The sequence below is a fragment of the Elgaria multicarinata genome, chromosome 9 (genome assembly GCF_023053635.1).
Source record: "Elgaria multicarinata webbii isolate HBS135686 ecotype San Diego chromosome 9, rElgMul1.1.pri, whole genome shotgun sequence".
Lineage (NCBI taxonomy): Eukaryota > Metazoa > Chordata > Lepidosauria > Squamata > Anguidae > Elgaria > Elgaria multicarinata.
The window spans coordinates 81,206,117-81,224,626 of NC_086179.1; the positions used below are offsets into that span (position 1 = coordinate 81,206,117).

At 40.4% G+C, this 18,510-nt stretch overlaps 2 protein-coding genes across 3 annotated transcripts in view; one reads left to right on the top strand and one right to left on the bottom strand.

Moving 5' to 3' along the window:
- The window catches only part of DNAJC2 (DnaJ heat shock protein family (Hsp40) member C2), a 25,759-nt gene extending 21,378 nt beyond the window's left edge, over nt 1-4,381 (top strand). Inside the window, exons 12-17 of one of the 2 annotated variants that reach the window (XM_063134193.1) lie at nt 68-137; nt 817-1,001; nt 1,692-1,792; nt 2,460-2,567; nt 3,198-3,352; nt 4,236-4,381. In XM_063134193.1, coding sequence (XP_062990263.1) covers nt 68-137; nt 817-1,001; nt 1,692-1,792; nt 2,460-2,567; nt 3,198-3,352; nt 4,236-4,310 — 694 coding nt within the window. In that variant the 3' untranslated portion in view covers nt 4,311-4,381. Of the gene's footprint in view, nt 1-67; nt 138-816; nt 1,002-1,691; nt 1,807-2,459; nt 2,568-3,197; nt 3,353-4,235 lie in introns of those variants that run through there. The other variant, XM_063134194.1, reaches the window with a different exon arrangement.
- Nucleotides 4,320-18,190, bottom strand: PMPCB (peptidase, mitochondrial processing subunit beta). The gene is made up of 13 exons (XM_063134195.1): nt 18,091-18,190; nt 15,328-15,468; nt 14,072-14,158; nt 11,829-11,958; nt 9,850-10,048; nt 8,888-8,967; nt 8,149-8,261; nt 7,551-7,694; nt 6,088-6,248; nt 5,278-5,363; nt 5,112-5,200; nt 4,831-4,906; nt 4,320-4,746 (listed from the first exon to the last, which is right to left on the bottom strand). Exons 1-13 carry the CDS (start codon nt 18,187-18,189, stop codon nt 4,682-4,684), a joined length of 1,470 nt encoding a protein of 489 aa, XP_062990265.1. The 5' UTR covers nt 18,190; the 3' UTR covers nt 4,320-4,681.
- Between the last annotated feature and the right edge of the window lie 320 nt (nt 18,191-18,510).

Genomic DNA, 18,510 nt, shown 5'->3' on the forward strand with positions numbered 1-18,510 from the left:
CACGTTATGATTTTTGACCTTCATCTTTCTACTAGATCTGAAATATCGTTCAATAATTTATTTTTAGTCTGCAGTGCTTGAATGAAGCACTTACATCCACAACAAGGGAAGAAGGAAAGGCTGCTGTAGAAAAACAGGTAATTATATTAATCTTTTGTCCTGTAACAGTGAATCAACGTAGTGAAAATATTGCGGTGAACCTGTTGAACATGTACATTATGCTGTAGGGAAAACAACTTGCCAGGCAGAATTGCCTCTTTCATGAGAATTCCTAGGTGTTTACACAATTAATTCAAATGCACTTGCCAGGTCTAGGGAATCTATAGGCAAGAGCCTATGCTGTCCAGAAGTTAGCAAATCTTTAAACACCAGTTCTACTTGCTTGATACTACCACTCTCTTGATAGCAAGAGATAATTTGAAACATCAGAACGTTATATCTAAATGTGTTAAGATGATAAAGGTATGTATGTGAACCTGTATGTCAAAGTTAGCTTATGTCAAAGTTAGCAATACATCTAAAAATTATCTACAGTTTATTTGCACAAGTATAGGGCAATCTTGTTTAACAATTTCTGTGAGAAATTTCTGAGAGATGTGCTAGGGTTATAAAAGATGTTTGATTACTTCTTCAGTTGCTATCTCTCTCTCTTTTTTTTTTTTACTTGCTCTCAGTTGTATTTGTGTTGAACATCAATGGGCTTCTTCTCCCACAGTGATAGTGGGGAAAACAATGGACCAGGAACTTCTGGCAATTCTCTGATTCTTGGGGAAAGAGTTTTGCGTTTTCAGTAATTGTGTTTTTATATTCACATAGATAGATGAAGTAAATGAACAGATAAGGAGAGAGAGAGAAGAAGCAGATGCTCGTATGCGGCAAGCAACAAAGAGTTCTGAGAAATCCTCTAGTGGAGGTGTTGGGGGAAGTAAGAATTGGTCAGAAGATGACTTACAGTTACTAATTAAAGCTGTAAACCTCTTTCCTGCTGGGACTAACTCAAGGTAGGTGCATAGATATTTATTATTATTGAACCGTGCATATAGGCAATCTTAAAGGAAGAGCAGCGAGGAGGTTGATTCTTATCTGCTTATCAGTTAAATTAATTTGTGAATATTTGCTTTTGTGAATATTTGCTTTTTAAACGTATCTCCAACCTGCAAAACCCAAGGCTTGAAAGATATTTCTTATCAGTAGTTTTCTGAACAGAAAACAGTTTTCTGCTCAGGGATATTCACAAAGTCTTCCAGTTGAATGCTGACCTGTGTTCACATTTTTTCTGTATAAATAGTCTGTATTTCTGACTGCATGAATTCAGCTAAATTGTAATTTGAGAGGGGGGGGGCAATGAGCTGAAGGCCAATGTATTTTCAAGGAAAGCTTCTTCCTCCTTTAAAATCTCTTTCTAAAAGTTCCTCCCAAATTCTTACTTTGTACTTGAAATTGTAAAATATAAGGCACAGTTGGTAATTTAATATTTTGAAAGGTCCACATGTGTAATCTGAAAAGCATTCTGTTGCATCCAACAAGCAATTTTGCTCTTGGATAAAACTTCTCAAATGATACACTTATTGGTGTTTGGGTTTTTGTTTTTTTTTGGTTTTTTAACTAGCCAGGCAATTAAATGCAAGAATTGGCACATTATTTGAAGGATATTTGTAAAGCTTCTTTGTTTTCCTTGTGCTTATAAATAGGTGGGAAGTTATTGCCAATTACATGAATTTGCACTCTACTTCAGGAATAAAGCGAACAGCAAAGGATGTTATCAACAAAGCAAAGAGCCTCCAGAAACTTGGTATCTTTATCTTTGTAAGATGGTCTGCATGCTTCCATTTTACTTACTAGTAAATTCAGCTGCCATTCTGCAGGCATAACTACATCCCTGGCTGCCCTTGCCAGTTTCCACTCTCCTCCCCCAATCTGTCGCAGAGTCAAGTATGTGAAGGATAAACTGCCGTACCTGTCCATTCCATTACACCTCCCTCTCTTGGCTGGACCCACTGGCTGCTATTATGACAAAGACCTCATATCCCAAGGCTTGAAAGATATTTCTTATCAGTAGTTGTGCCTTGAGCTATGTTTGCCAAATTCCAGCTTTCTGTCTCTGGGAAAGTACATTTAACAGTGTTGATGCACTTCATGAGGAAAATTTCTCTCTTGATGACACTTTAAAATAGTATAATATGACCTTTTGGGAAGAAATAATTCCCTAGCTATTACAGATAGTAGCCTCCGTTCATTAAAGAAAGAAGTAATTGATGGGGGAAATGTACCACTATAATCCAGTTTAAAGGTGAAAAGCAAGTGTATTGAATACTTCCAGATTTCGGTTAAATGTCTATTAGCATTTGAAGCCTGATTTTAAACAACCAATTTACTGTAAAATTTTGGTTTGAGGCATAGTTCCTTAAAAGATGAATATTAGTGACTGAGTTAGCTAATTAGTTTCTTATCCTCCTTAGACCCTCACCAAAAGGATGACATAAATAAGAAAGCTTTTGATAAATTTAAAAAAGAGCATGGAGTTGTGCCACAGGCAGATAGTGCTACACCATCAGAACGTTTTGAAGGTAAGTAGGAAAAAATATTCAACTGTTGTTCAGTATTTGATGTAACATTTTAATTCTATCACTTTTGGTTAAGAACCATGCCTCCAGGACTGCCGAAGGGTGCTTTTAGAAGTATTTCCACTTTATGCCACTGTACGATCAGTGTAGCCAAAAGTAATGCTAGGCCTATATATTTAGTGTTTCTCTCACTGTTTCTTTGAGAAGCCAAATCTAGCTGAATCAAGTTGGGCAGTTGGGGTGTGTGTATCAGCTGTAGTATAAATGCTTCTTCAAAAGCACTAGACATTGTGAATGTGGTAGAACAATTGTTGGAAGATAACTTAGCAGTTTTCCTGAACTTCTAATTCAATTATTGACATACGAAAGGGCTATAGAGGAGCCTTCCTTCAGATGTTTTAGGCTTTGACTCAGACTCCCATCAGTCCCAGTTAACATGGGCCTTGTATTCGAAAACATTGAATACCAGGCACCTGATTGGGAAAAGGTGCTCTAGAGCTTGGATGGGAGAGGGAGGTGCTGGAGAATTCCCCGGTAGGCCCTTTTGTAGCCCTCTTTAACTTTTCATAGCTATCTTTCACTTTCTTGATTCAAACACACACTTCTCATTTGTGTCTATATTGTTTTCAACAGCCCCATTTACAGATTCATCTCCTTGGACAACAGAAGAGCAAAAACTTTTAGAACAAGCTCTGAAGACATATCCAGTAAATACTCCTGAAAGGTGGGAGAAAATAGCAGCTTCTGTTCCAGGCAGAACTAAAAAAGACTGCATGAAGCGATATAAGGTAGGAAAACGCTGCTGCTTTAAAAAAAAAACCTTTAGGACTATATATGCAGTTAATCTACTGAATGAGCCTCAAAGCATTACTAGCTTAGGTTGTAAGATTGTTTGCTCCTTTCTACACCAGTACTTTGGTAACTCTTCAGTGAAGTAGAAACGTTCTTTAGAAAACTTGGACCAAATTGATAGTACTTTGCTGAGAATAGTAATTGGCAAACCAGCTTGCACAACTGCCCAGGATAGTAAGGCAAGTCACCATTAACTTCCCTTTAGCTAGTTCTGACTATTATGTATCTGGTCCATAGCACGTGTCCCCATCCCCCTCAAATGCCTCGTGTCAGTGGCAGGACTGCTGAAAGTCAAGCTGTCCCTCCACTAGTCTAAGGTGAAGTCGTGGGGTCATCGACAGACCTTGCGAGGGGTTTCTGTAAGCTGGTATTGAGACAGACCCAGTGCAATACCTGTTTGGGCATGCCCCTCTCACTTCTGAAGTGAGAACCTACTAAGTACGAGTATTGACAGATAGTGATTGCATGGAACTTGGGCCTAACCTACACCAAGCAGGATATTCCACTATGAAAGCGGTATATAAAAGGCAGGAGCCACACCAAGCAGGATATCGCAATATGAAAGCGGTATATGGGACATGTCCATGGGCCCCAACAGTTGTCAGTGCCTTTCAATACCGCTATAAAGCAGTAGTGTGGTTCCTGCCTTTTATATACCGCTTTCATAGTGCAATATCCTGCTTGGTGTAGATTAGGCCTAGGTCTGACTTTGCCAACACTCAAGTACTCTTTCTAGCTGCTTATTACTTGCAATCATCTGGACCTGCCTAGGAAATTCTACTAGATGAAAACAATATAAACAATCTTTTCTCCCTCTAGGAACTCGTTGAAATGGTTAAAGCAAAGAAGGCTGCCCAAGAGCAAGTAGTGAATGCTGCTAAAATTAAGAAATAAGATTCTGAATGACAATCGATAAGTGTTTTGTTTTATAATAAAAATGCAAATACAGAACATGACTTCTATTATTTATAGTTGGTTGTATGGTTATTTGCGGCTGCAGTAAGTTGTGGACTTCAAACTAATAGCATTAGGACAACCAATTTTAGGAACTGAAAACAAAATCTTAATAGCCAACTTTGGCTTGTACTTCTTTAAAGGCTTGTCATCTTCCATGGAGGCAGCATACACGATTTGTTGTGGAACATCAAAATTAGGCTTTAGCCAAGGGTGAAAAATCAATTTGCTAGTCTTCAGCGTCTAGAGAGCTATTGCAGATCTCCCCAAAGCATTCATTAGGGTCTCTAGGAAAGCTTTATGAATAAAGGTCAAACACGAAGCCAGTACATTCCACTACGGAGCCTGTTGTAATCAGGGAGTTGTTCAAGTGGCCCTGTAATTTAAAAACAAAAATAATTTACTTCAAGGCAGAGATTACTTTCATAAGAAAAAAGCTAGATACTAATGAAATCCTTACCCACAGCAGCAATTGCAGGGCACTTATCATAAATATACTTTGTGCAGACATCTCTGATGGTTTGAGCATCAATTGCCTGAAATATGAAGTACACTGTCTTACTTTCTGGAAGTTTTACTTAAAATGTCAGTAGCCATTACCCATGTGTTTTAAAGCATAAGGAATAGGAACTCCTCTGAAAGCCAAGATCCATAGGAAAATGAATTGCAGCATGCACAAAGCTGCAATTTAAAGCTGTTGCATAAATGTTTTTTTTTAAATGGAGCCATCATGTTTCTTACTTCAATTCTTGCTTCAAGTTCAGGAATTGGGATTCGACGATTGTAACACAGCATTTGTCGTCCAATGTCTTCACAAATGGGAGTGGACCCTAAGATTAGAAATTCTTAGCATGTATGCAAATTAATTAAACTGGACATAAAAGGAAAGCACTTTCATAGATCATACCATCCAGTTGTAGTAGCATGTTGGTTTTTAGGAGATTCTTAGCACGCGCTACTTCACTTTCAGTAACATTGGTGCACAGTCTTATCCTGCAAGACAATGAGAAATGGGTTATTTGTGTTCATGAGAAACTCTCCCTTTTTTTACATTTCACAGTATTCATCCAGAACAAGCAATTAGACCATGTAAATCATTCAGTAACCTCTGCCTATGCAGAACAACTCAGAGAAGCATCAGGCTCAGATGCTGGCTCAAGGCCACAAATAGTGACCTTCTGCCTGGCTCCTAACCAAACGCCAACTGCAGCCATAAGCATTTCTGTGGCACTGCAAGCTTGTTACTTTGCAAAAGCGGAGCACAAGGATACTTAAATAATATCTTGTAGGAGAACATAAGAGCCAAGTTGGATCAGACCAAGAGTCCATCTAGTCCAGCATTCTGTTCACACATTGGCCAAATAGCTGCCTGCAGAACATGAGTGCAAAAGCAACATCCTGCTTGTGTTCCCCAACAACTGGAATCCAGAGGCGGCATATAACCATTTTGACTAGTAACCATTGAGAGCATTCACCTCTTCTTCCAACTTAAGTAAGCAATAGTACTTACAAGAAGGAGAAGAACCAAGCTCTGCTTCCTGGCTACTAGTGGAATGTTGTTTTATTTAGGATTACGTTCTGTATGAAGTTTACAGACAATACTAGTTAGATGATTGTGACAGGTGACTAATGTCATATATGCATATAATGCCACCCTTCAGGGACCTTGCTGCTTTCACTGCAAATCACCCACTTTCAGAAATGTTCATTTCCTTACCATTCTCTCTGAACAAAGTGCATCATATCCTCTATGGTGGTGCCCTCACAAACCATATAGACGCCCCATAGTCCAGTATCTGTATAACACGTATTGAATGACTGGAAGCTATGACAAAGGTTGCCATGACACGCAACTTGAGCAAGCTTACTGGACAGATTCTGTTAAAATAAAAGGGCAAATATTTTCAGTTGTGGAATACATCCTTTCAATATCACTAGGCTCAGAAACTAGTGCCATTATTTCAGGCAATTACCTTTTTTTTCATATACATTCCCTTTTTGTCCCACAGTCATCCATCCCTAAGTGATAAATAGATCTAGAGAGTTTTAACAGAGGGTTAGGCAACCTCCAGGGCTATGCAACCCCCCTGCCCCAGATGTTGTTGAGCTCCAATTCTCCTCAGCCAGCTTGGCCAATGATCATGGATGATGGAGGATTGCCAGGTGCCTACCCCTGGTTTAAATGAAATTACAGAAATAGAGACCAACAGATTAATCTAAAGAGAAATAATGGGGGTAAATGACTTTCCCATTTCTGCTAAGGATATTACTCAGTATTTTCAGAAAAAGCTTTTATCAATAGATATGTCACTTTTCAGGAAGTGTCTTAGTTTGCAGTTAATGAGAAGCCACCATAGATGAATTGTGGCTTCTCGTCATGGTGGTAGTGGCCATTTTGAATATTTGGAGCATGGCAGGGACATTCCATAGCTTGTTATGATGTGCGAACCTGGCAAGGCTGGGTTGTTGGGGTGGTTAACAAGCAACTCACAACCCTAATACAACCCATGGATTCCGGGTGGCATGTCAACTACCCTAACAACCCAACCTCGCCAGGTTCACACATAACAAGCTGCAGGGTGCTCCCACCATGCCCCGAATATTCAAAGTGTTGGCTGCCGCCACCACAAGAAGAAGCCTTGTAGGGAAATTCACTCACCGTGACTTCTTGTTACATGAGAAAAGATCCCATTTCGGACATCACATCTAGTTTAACTATTATGGCAGGGGTTGGAGACGTCCAGTGTGCCAGGGGTCTCAGTCCAGCCCTCCCTTTCCCCAGTTCCACACACCCCTTCCCCCAGCCACCAATCATTTGATGGTTTCCTGGCTTTCATGCAGCTTCCCCTCCCATTCTAAAAATTTGGAATACCTTTCCTAAGATTTCGTTACTGGCAGCAAGAAGCTTAAGCTAATATATGCTGGCATTTGTCACCCCTGAAAGCTTTCCTGAAATGGAATTCAGGCTGAAAGAGGTTTAACACCCTTGCCTTAATGGCAACAGAACAGGTACAATGAGCTCAGGGGTTGATTTTAAATATCTATAGAAAGCATCAGAAAATGTAGTTCCATAATAATACAAAAATATTCCTTAAGCTTGGGTTAATGGAGCCATTATAAAAGTGACCAACATAGCAATAATTCTTCGTCTGAAACAAAATAACCTTGAGGTCAACTCACCACACCACCTCCGAAAGAACGATCCCAGTTGCCTATCAGCGTATTTGCCACCATAAGAGGAATTGTGTCTGGGTGACACCAGCCGGCTGCTTCAACAGCAATCGCAATATGCGCCAAAGGCATCTTATCATCTTGTACTCGGATCTGACAAAATACCACAAATAATAGGGCTTTAGAAAACGTTAAAATACCATTAAGACAACATGTTAAAAGTCAGCCCAAAACCAAACATGTCACAACAAATTGAATCGACCGTAAAGTTTTATTTCCACTTCAGCTCCATAATAAAGTTTGACTAAACAAGGTATAGAAAATTTATAGAGAAGTTAAATGAGCACTGGGGGAGGGGGGGGGGTCAAAGCAGTGCAGGAAACGCAGGCTAGAAATTCGATGAGTGCTATAATACAATATTCCTCAATTACTGATGTTGCTTTGAAAATGCTGACAACCTCTGCTCCTTTATCAAGCTTCTCAGCAGTTTTTGCAATAAGACCAGAAACTCAGCTATTCAGCTATCTTGCACTACCACTGCAATATCAAGTCATTTTCCAAGCTGCTGCTCCTATAGTTTGTAGGAAAAGGAAAGGCCTCAACTTACTTCACTGCCTGTGAACTGACAAGGGGGCAAGGCTGGGGCTCCTTCTTTTACAACAGATGGCAAGTTACCAAAATGATACTTTGCTAGTTCAAGCAGTTCATCGTGAGCGACTCCTAAATACACAAACAAATCATACAAATAAAGCAGTTAAATATTTCCATTCAGAATCCAAAATTCTTATAATCTGTTAACCAGTAGCCACCCTTGACTACTTTATCTTTCCAGGTTTAGAAATGAGATATAAAGAATCTGAATCAACCAACATGCTACTGCTAACAACCAGCCTATATTTTTCTTCCTATAACTTAGTACACTGGACAGAAGGAAAAGCTGAGCTACTTATTTGCAAATCCCTTGGATTAGGTCCAAGTTCTGCCTTCCACTGACAGAAAGGGCCTGGTCATGGAAGGTGTCTCTGCCCAATTTTCAAGGATCCCTCCTCACCCCATTCAGCACTCTGTGTAGCATTTTCTGGGAGTGGGGGTGGGGGCTGCCATGGGGAGGGGGGGCAGAAAAGACTGCTTCCACCAGCCCAGTTGCACATTCCTAGATCTAGATCTAAACCCTCTTTTCTAACCTCTGGGTTACATTCTAGATTCCTGCTTAGGGCCAATAAACCCATTGTGGCATCTTCAGGCCTGTTTTAAAGGCTTACGTGGCACCAACCAGAACGGGAGTGGTAAAGAAGCCACCTCAAAGTAAACATGACGTATGGCACATTGTTATCTATCGTACAAACCTCCAGCAGCAGCAAGTACCATCCTGGGTCCCTTATAATGTGTTGTAATATATTCCACCAAGTCACTGCGGTTAATAGACCTGTAAGCAGATGAGGAAATTGGGGAGAAAGAATGCACAAAATGCCTCACTGAGTACAGCAGAGTGAACTAATTTGCCTTAACCTGAACAGTAGTGTATTACCATGCGTCCCAAGGCATTGCAGCCACATGAAACTTGTTTACCCTCTCTCTGCCAGCAAGTGCACTTGGCCACACCTTCCAGTTGCCCCATGACTGCAGAGCTTAAGAGAAGCACACTCTGTCTCTGCCATCAGCCAAGGGGTCAAGGGCCACTGGGAGGTTGGACCCTGACTCCCAGGAAAAACATGGCAAAGGGAGACAAGCCTGGCCCCATCCATCAGCTAACGAAAGAGCAACTGCGGGAAACCTGACCCTTCCTCTCCCTGCCAGAAAGAACACTCCATTCCAACTGCTAGTTGCCCAGTGCTGCTGGGTAGCATGGCTCTGGGGTTTGTGTTACATACACACATAGATGTGTGCTACAGTTTTGTAAGCTGCATTGAGAGTTATTCACTCGAAAGGTGGAATATAAACCTTCTAAATAAGTGAACCCATAAAGATGCAGCAACATTGCTCTCAATGATCAATGTTGCTCATTTTCATTTCATTTTGGCAACACTAGCACGAACACCCTATTTGCACGTAATGTGTACTTTTGGAGAAGGGAATGGCTTTGCTATTGTTTGCCATGCCATTTGTTAAAATAATATGCCACATGCACAGTCCCACACATAATTTTTATGGCAAGGGCCTCTCCACAACATTGCACCTTCATGTAACATATATGTTTTTAAAGATTCCCTAGATAAATGTTATTTTACGCAATTAGCACAGTGTTAGAAATCTTTGCTTTGGAACTATATTTCATTTAAGGAACCGGCATAACAAAAGCGAGACATACTTTATGTTATCTGTGGGTCCTAAGATGGTCCGTCCCAGTGTTGTGTTTTGATAAGCTGTGGCATGAAGATAATCAAAGACAACTTCCTGTAAATTGGTCTCAACTTCTTGCATTTCTCGAAGGATTACGCCTCGCTCCCGCTCAATCTCTGCCTCCCCCAGCGTGCTGTTCTGTATGATGTCAGCAAGAATCTCCACGGCTGGAAGAAAAATGAGAAGGATAACTTGACTAAACTTGCACAATATAGAAAACATTAACTTTTTCTCACTATATTAAATGACTTTTATGACTATTTCAATGAGAAGTGAAACTGTTAAACATGTACTAAACATTCTACATACATGTGCAGGAAAAAGTGACAAGCATGCTCTTTCACACTCTTTCTAAACCTGTATAATCTGAAATAAGTCTCATGGGTGTTTCTAGAACCTGCTTTTCCATAAATATGCTGAGGATTAAAGTTTTTCTTCAGAATAAGATAGCTACCTTTCTTTGAATGATTATTAAAAGGCAACCTAGGAAAATGATTCCAGCAGCCTTCACCAGGCTAGTATGGGGTCGGAGACTGAGATTTATCAACAAGGCCCTTATATTTATCAACAATGCCCTTATATATTAACTTTACCATTTACATGATTATGCAGAAAAACGTGGAGTAGGTGATATTTCAGAAACATCCAGGGAAAATACACTGATGCATTTCATAATGTTGTGTTCTGGGGACGAATTTATTTAAAGATTCCAACATCCAAGTCTACTTTTGCCATACTATCTGTTTTTTGGACCAGAAGCAGGGTCTATTTGATAAACAGCTGTTCCCATCAACTTCAGCTACCACAGCTAATAGTCAGGGATGATGGGAGCTGTAGTCCAAAACATCTTGAGGGCACCAGATTGGGGGAAGCAGTGATAACAGCATCAAGTATGATCAAATGCACCATTAACAGCGTAGAAAATATTAACGCCTGTCAAGATTATAAAACTACAGCTGGCCTACTAAGCCAGGACTATATCAAGACTTATTTGTTCAACATGGAAGACCAGAGCCAAGTCCAAGATATAAGGTCAGCATTCATGGTCTCTATCCATTTAATAAGAAACCAAGCCCATCAAGTAGAAGTTACCAAGTACCAATTCACTGATGAAGCAAACTTTTAAAGCTGTGCTCATATATGCAATTATATTATTAAAACATATATTTGGGAGTAAGATTCATTGAAATCAGAATTTATTTCAAATTAAGTATGAATGCACTAAGATCTAAGATAGCCTTTCCCGATGTGGTGCACTCCAGATATGTTGGACTACAACAGCCAGCAGGATGAGTTAACACATCAAGATTATACCAAAGAATTTCAGATTATATGAATGCTCTCATGAACGTTTATTGAAAAAAGCATTAGAACAACAAGCTTTTAAGAACCTGAGAATATGAGGAATGAGGAGTTAAAGTATTTTCACAAAGAGCTCGCCACTGGCATCACAAGAGCGAGCCCTCCCTCCTCCAGGTTTGCCCTGTCTTTTCTGGCACAGCTGCAAGTGTTTGGAGGCTTGCAAATTCAGTTTTTAATTACTGCAGCAAACTTTGGTTAAGACAGTTAGTAGAAATAAGCCAGCTTCAAAGCATAGTTTGTTTTCACTTAGTTGAAATTAACCACAGTTTAGGGTTCAGACAATATGCTAAACAATGGTTAATCAAAAGCAGAAGTGGAAGTTTCTCATCTCTTCACACCAATGCCAGAGAAGGGGGAGCATCAACTGCTAAGGGGAATGAAGGATAGGGCAGAGTCAGGCAAAAGTCACAGTCAACATAATAATCAGGTGTGTTAGGCTTCAGATTCAAGAAAGAGAGACCCAAAGCAAAACTCAGCACATAGGACCTCATATTTAAAGTTTGCTGTTGCTGAAAGTTAAATCCCATTGTCAAGCTCATTTTTTTAAGGAAAAAACATTAAAAGTTTCTCATAACTCATAGTTACCTCTTGGCAAGTCTTTTGAGAAAGCCTTTGCATAATACACAGTTTGTTCTCTTGATGTATAAGCATTAAGGTGAGCTCCCATGTTTTCAATTTCTAGTTCTAGGTCCAACTGAGACCTCTTTTTTGTTCCCTATGATTTAAATAAATATAATTATTTCAACTCTAGACTTCAGTGCATAAAGAAAATATAACCTTGTGAAAGTAGATATTATACTTCCCTACCAGGAAAAAAACACACAATGCAGTTATCCCACATCAATGCCTCCAAACTAGTTCTGACTCAGCAAGTTTTGCCTTGAGAGTCACGTGGATTTCCACTTTGTCAGCCATAAGCACTGAAACAGGGGTATGGCTAATGGGTTAGATCTGATCAAACAATGCTTTCAGGTAACCAAAGGAAAAACAGCAACCATCTAATTCACCATCCCAGCACAATATATGCCAAGGACAGCCATAGATGTGTCTTCTCAACAAATTACAATATTATTAAGAGGAAATTTAAGTCAACTAGACCCAGGTTATTATGGAGTTTTACAGAATGTCAGAGAGCAACTCGAATCCAGTGTGCAGGCTCCTTAAGCAAATAGGTCTAGAAGTCACTTTTCTGATGTCGAAAGGGCTGACTTTTAGCTATGGAGTCATCTTTGACCAAAGGTCAAAGCCTGACTATTTTCCAGAAGCTGTGCATGATGTTATGTCAATTGGATTGTGGTGGGTGGGTAGGGTTCTGCCCTCAGCATTCAGGACAGAGCAGACTACAAGTCTAATTGATTTACAACAACAACAACAAATTATTAACAAATAACCAGTTTGCTTCTATAATATATGTGCATGTACATTTGCCCAGGGATCCCTCTTAAATAAAACATAAGTGAGATGACCTAAATAGACTGTCCCAGGGCAACAACATGTAATCAAATTATACCATATTATAAATAACCCAGAAAGGCCAATATGTGTATCAAGATATCTGGTCTGTCAACTTCAACTGGGTTAAGGTAAACCAACTTCTATGACCCGCAGCCCAAACAGAGGTAACCATTATCAGTATCAACTATTTTGAAATTGTCCAAGCTTATACATTAAGGGTCATCAAATTAGTGCCCTCCAGATGTTTTGGGCTACAAGTCTCATAGCTCCTCACCAGTACCCATGCTGGTTAGGGCTGATGGTAGTTGTAGTTCAAAACATTTAGAGGGCACCAGATTGTTATAGATAGAAATTATGATTACAGCTGGACCAAGATATAGCTAGAAATTAATATTTTATTTATTTTATTTTTATTTGTTACATTTTATATCCCGCCTTTTTCCCCTCCAAGGAATCCAAGGTGGCATACATAATCCTCCTCCTCCTCTCCATTTAATCCTCACAACAACAACCCTGTGAGGCAGGTTGGGCTGAGACTATGTGACTTGCCCAAAGTCACCCAGTGGGCTTCCATGGCCAAGTGGGGACTAGAACCCAGATCTCCCGACTCCCAGTCCAACACTTTAGCCACTACACCACACTGGCCCTCAATATTATAGTTGGATCAAATGGAAGTACTTGCTGATTTATAAAATGAGTAGGACTTAAAGTGTCCAGATACGTATTTGGCTGTCTTATAAAAATGGCAGACAAAATGTAAACCACCCGATCCTCTACAATGCACACACCAGTTTCTGGTAAAAAAGAAAAGAAAAGTGTGTCTACTCTTAAAGCTGACAGATTTCCACACTTTTCTTGTGATTAAGCGTTGTGTGGTATCACTGTGCCACACATTGAAAAGAGCCTTCACAAAGTCTGGTGTATAATGGTGGCACTGTACACCTCACAAGAACGGCGCGCCCCATGCGATGATGAATGCATGGAGCAGATCTTCCTAGGGATGTGGTGATAGCACAGTCAGCAGATGTCACTGGCCACAATAGACTATGCATATGGGAGGGATCGTTCAGACATGTAATAAAAAAGGACTATCAGGTTCAAGAGACCGATAAACTATAAAGTGCCTATTCTTCCCTTAACTTTGCTGCCATTTTCAAAAGTATTAAGCATTACATACTTTAGACAAGGTTATTTCATCACACATAAAACTGCTGTCGTAACTGGAACAAAATCTAAATTGCTTATTTGCTTTGACATTGCTTTTAGTTTCTTAAACTGAAGCTAGGTATAAGGTCTTTACTATGAATTAAAGATGAACACAAATTAATATTTAATTTTAAAAGCAGTATTAGAAAGCTATTTTGAGGACTTGCCTTAAAAGCCATATGCTCCAGGAAGTGAGCTGTTCCATTGTTCTTCTCATTTTCATATCTGCTTCCAGCGTCAATCCAAAGTCCCACCTCATTCAAAACAAATTCTTAGTCTTACCATCTAATAAAATATATCTTGCAACGTACTGGGGAGGCAGAGTGTTTGATTTACTGCAAAGGGTAAAATCTTAATATGATAAATTTCACATCAAAGAGCTACAAAATGGATCAACAATTGATGCCTAACCTGTCAATGCTCTTAATCGCACAAATTATAGCTTGCTTGCTTTTCTTTTTAACATACCTCAGGATACTCTAGTTATTTCTACATGCTTCTGATCAGTCAACCAAGCATGTTCTCTTAGCATTACTCACACAGAATGTTGCCTTTTCCATATATAAATAAATAAATACATAACCCATGAATGAACAAAGAGATGAAGAGCTATTACTCCACGTTCAGCAAAGATGAGAGAGAGAGCTAACAGAGTACCACAGGTGGAACTACAAAGAAATTAGAGATGTCCAAACATTTCCTCCCTACCCCACCCCCATTTTGGGAAAATGTGAGCCCTCCTTTTTCTGAGAGTTACAGAATTATAAGATTACTAGTTAGTAGTACATCCCCATTCATACTATGTACATTGCTTGAGGACAGCTTATATCTGATAAAAACTAGTAACCATTTCACCACTACTTTGTACCACAAAACCCCATTGCTTGAGCATGTCAAGTCATCACCTGGCAATTATCAAAGCATGATCCTATTGCTGATGCATAGCATGGGCCTACCCTGTTGTGCCGGTTTGATATCTTGGGTGGTATCCAATGTTTGTCCTACTTAGAGTTGAGGTACATTGAAATGAATGGGATTTCAGTGAGATTAACATTGGATACAACCCTTGGGTTAACTTTCAATATCAGCATAGGTGTGACAAGAGCTGCTATCCTTCAAGTGTTTTTCTGCTGATGCAGTGATCCATAAGTTCAGACCTTAACCTAAACATTTTACTATATACCTCTTCTACAAGACATTTACATTCATGCATTCTATATAAGAGAATCATTCTCTCATTACTGCAACATCCTCAACCAAATCTAATTTACTTGGAAGTCAAATTGATTCCAGTGAAATTTACTTTCAGGTAAGTGTGCTGAAGATCATAGTTTAAATCTTGTTCTTTTCAAAAGCAGCATAACAATATTCTAAAAATTCAAAGATTTGGAGGGGGAGTATTTCACGTACAACTGTTACTTACTGTGCATGTTGAAAGCCCAGAATCTTCAGAAGCAACTCTCAGGCCATTTTCCAAAGAAGACACCTTTGTTTCAGGAACATTTAGTACAATTTGGGGTGCTAATTTGGTAGCTCTGAATCTGCTTCTCCCGAGATGTAGAGACTGTTGGGAAAAGCATCTTGTGAGCAGAATGATACAAATGCCCACCTGCACTTATAAGCAAGTAACATTCATCATAAAATAGTGAGGAAGAAATTAAAGCTTTGGTTATTGTATGAGAGCGGAAGACAATACGTGCCCAAGATATTGTTCACACTATTGTTATTTAGCCAGTAGTGACTTCTACATACAGGGGTGCTGGGGAGAAAACCTGTATTGAGCCCTCACTTTAGAAGGGCTCAAGCAACTCCTCTCATGTGTTAAAAGTGCACATGAAGGTGCCACAGGGCTATGTGGCCTGCCTCCTCCACCAGTCAGACATTTGGCGACTGTAAGAAGGAACCCTACTGGCTGACCAGGATCGACAACAGGGATGTAGTGCAGAATTTTTTTCAGTGCTTTATTTTTCTGTAGAATTGATTTCCATTTAATAGGTTCATTAGTAACAATGAATTAATGCTAATTGCAAATACAATATTTGGCAAGCTTGGCAGTTTTAATTTTTCAAATGATTATCCATAGTAAGTATGTGAAAGAATACATCTTTGTCACTGATTACATATATGTCATAATGTGAAATGGAACTAATAAGCAGTGACAGCAAAACTAAAGGTGCTCCAACAATCTTAGTAGAGAATTTAACTTTGTTGAAATAGATGAGAGCTTGTTAGCAATTCATAAAAAATTCTCTGGGTTACTAAAACTAATTAGTACCACCTTCCCCAATCTGATGCCCTTCAGTTGTGTTTGTACTGCAAGTCCCAGCATTCCTAGCTAGGCATGCTGACTGTGTGTGTGTGTGTGACAGGAGTGCAGTCCAACACATCTGGACCTGTTTTGCACATTATGGTGTGCTCTAATTTCCTTCCTTAAATATTTCAGGTCAAATACTTGTGGTGTACTGGGTAAAAAAAATTTTTTTGCTTTGTTGTTTACAAAATACAAGTAAAATAAACATGTTAAATTCGATCACTCTCTAGGGAAGCTTTCCCCAACCTGACAACCTCCAGATTGTTCAGCTTCAGCTCATATGAGCCTCAACTAGCAGAGCCAACACTCAGGAATTTTAGGAGGTGTCGTTCAGAACACCTGAAGAGCACCAAGGTGGGAAAGGCTGCTATACAGCATTAGAAAAAATTCTGGTACAAACTGAAAATGTTCTGATGCAAATGACCCTATGTAAATTAGTCAAATTTGAATCGGAAATTTTTCTAATACAAAATTTTCTGGAAAACACACATCACTGGTCCACAAACTGAGCTTCACCAGACAATAGGGGATCCTGCCCTCACATGGAAAAGCTCTATGCCCAGACATCAGTACATGCCTAAGGGCCCTTTTCAGGTGACCAAAGAAACAACCAGCAGGGAACATGGCCAGCAAGCATATTAGTGGCAGGGGTTAAGGCTGGTACATGCACACACCCCTCACGCATGTTTTTAATGCATGAGGTGGTTTAATCGAGCCCCTTTCATAATCATGCATAATGGAGGGACATGTGGTGACTCAAAACAGAGAGTAATGTGTTAAGATTGGGCAAGCATGGGTAACTTGTGGCCTGCCAGATGCTTTGGCCTACAATTGCTGTTGTTCCTCATCATTGGCTATGCTGGCTCAAGCTGTTGGGATTTGTAAGCCAAAAAAGTTAGAGGGGCACAAGTTACTCATCTCTGAAATAGGGTCTTCAATATTAATATTTTATATCGGTTTCAGTACCAAGTCCTGACTCAGAATTAAGCTCATTACTTCCCCTACTACTATAAGTTTATTGAAGCACCCAAGACTGAAAAAGGTGTCCCAGGCAAAGGTGTCCTTTGGGCTGGACTTTTGACCTAGTTACCTTGTTACCAGAAGTGCTATCAGCCTTCCTCAACCTGGGGCGCTCCAGATGTTAGACTATAACTCCCAGAATGCCCCAGCCAGCTCTGCTGGCTGGGGCATTCTGGGAGATGCAGTCCAACATATCTGGAGCGCCCCAGGTTGAGGAAGGCTGTGCTAGAGAGTAGTGCACAACTGGGAGAACAACATCAACAACTTAATAATAACAATGACTAGAAAGAACTGGGTGATATTCACGGTGGGATATCCCTCCTGATAATGTCGTGTTAAAGAGCAAATGTGCCTTCCAAGTACTACACTCTTCAGCACTGAGGCATTTCCAGAAGTAAAAGAGAAAGAAACAGATTTTTCCCTGGTTGGGAACCGCACTGGAAGACTTTCCCTATTCTCTGGTGCATGGAGACTATAATATTCTGTGGTGAGAGAAATGCTCTTTCTATTTACTCATTCGTATTTCAGGTTCCAGAGCTCATTAAATACAGACACCAAGATTGATTCCTGGGCTCTGGCACAAATTCAGAACCAGCAGCATGAACTACAAGACCCACTATCCAGCCCACCCCGTAACGCCATCATTGTGGAAAAAGGAGAGAGAAGCCATGAACATGGAGCCACGGTTCCTGCCAGAAGACTACGTGTCCCAAAATGCAGTGCGAGCAGGACCAAGGCGGTGAGAAAGCGTCGTCCCTGACTATCAATAGTGCCGGCGGCAGTTCGAGAGTCCCAAGGCCGGCGCGCAGAGTTCGCCAGGCGTTGCCGATAATGCGAGAGAGATCCGTCACTCACCCGCTTTAATGAAGCTGAGCCCCGCGCGAGGAAGGGGCCCGGCCAGGCCCAAAGGAGCCGCATGCCCGCTCGGACACCGGCTGTTACGGCCGCCGCCATCTTCCAGCAGAAGCAGAGGAGTCAGGCGACCCGGGAGCATGTCCGGAAGAGCGCGTCATGTGGGGAGAGGAGGGATTAGGGGAGATGCGTGTAGATGTGTGTTAAATAAATGGATCGCCTCTTGTGTTTGTTATTTATTTATTCACTGATTTCACTCTCTTTTCTCCCCAGCCCCCTTTCCCCCTTGTTTTAAACACCTTCAAAATGAGGAGACTGGTAATGTAATTGCACATCTGCGGTGGTGATCTCTTATTAAATAGCCCTTTCTATCGGGATTTTTTTGGAGGTATGTTGCGGCGCAACTGCACCGCGCGACTCACG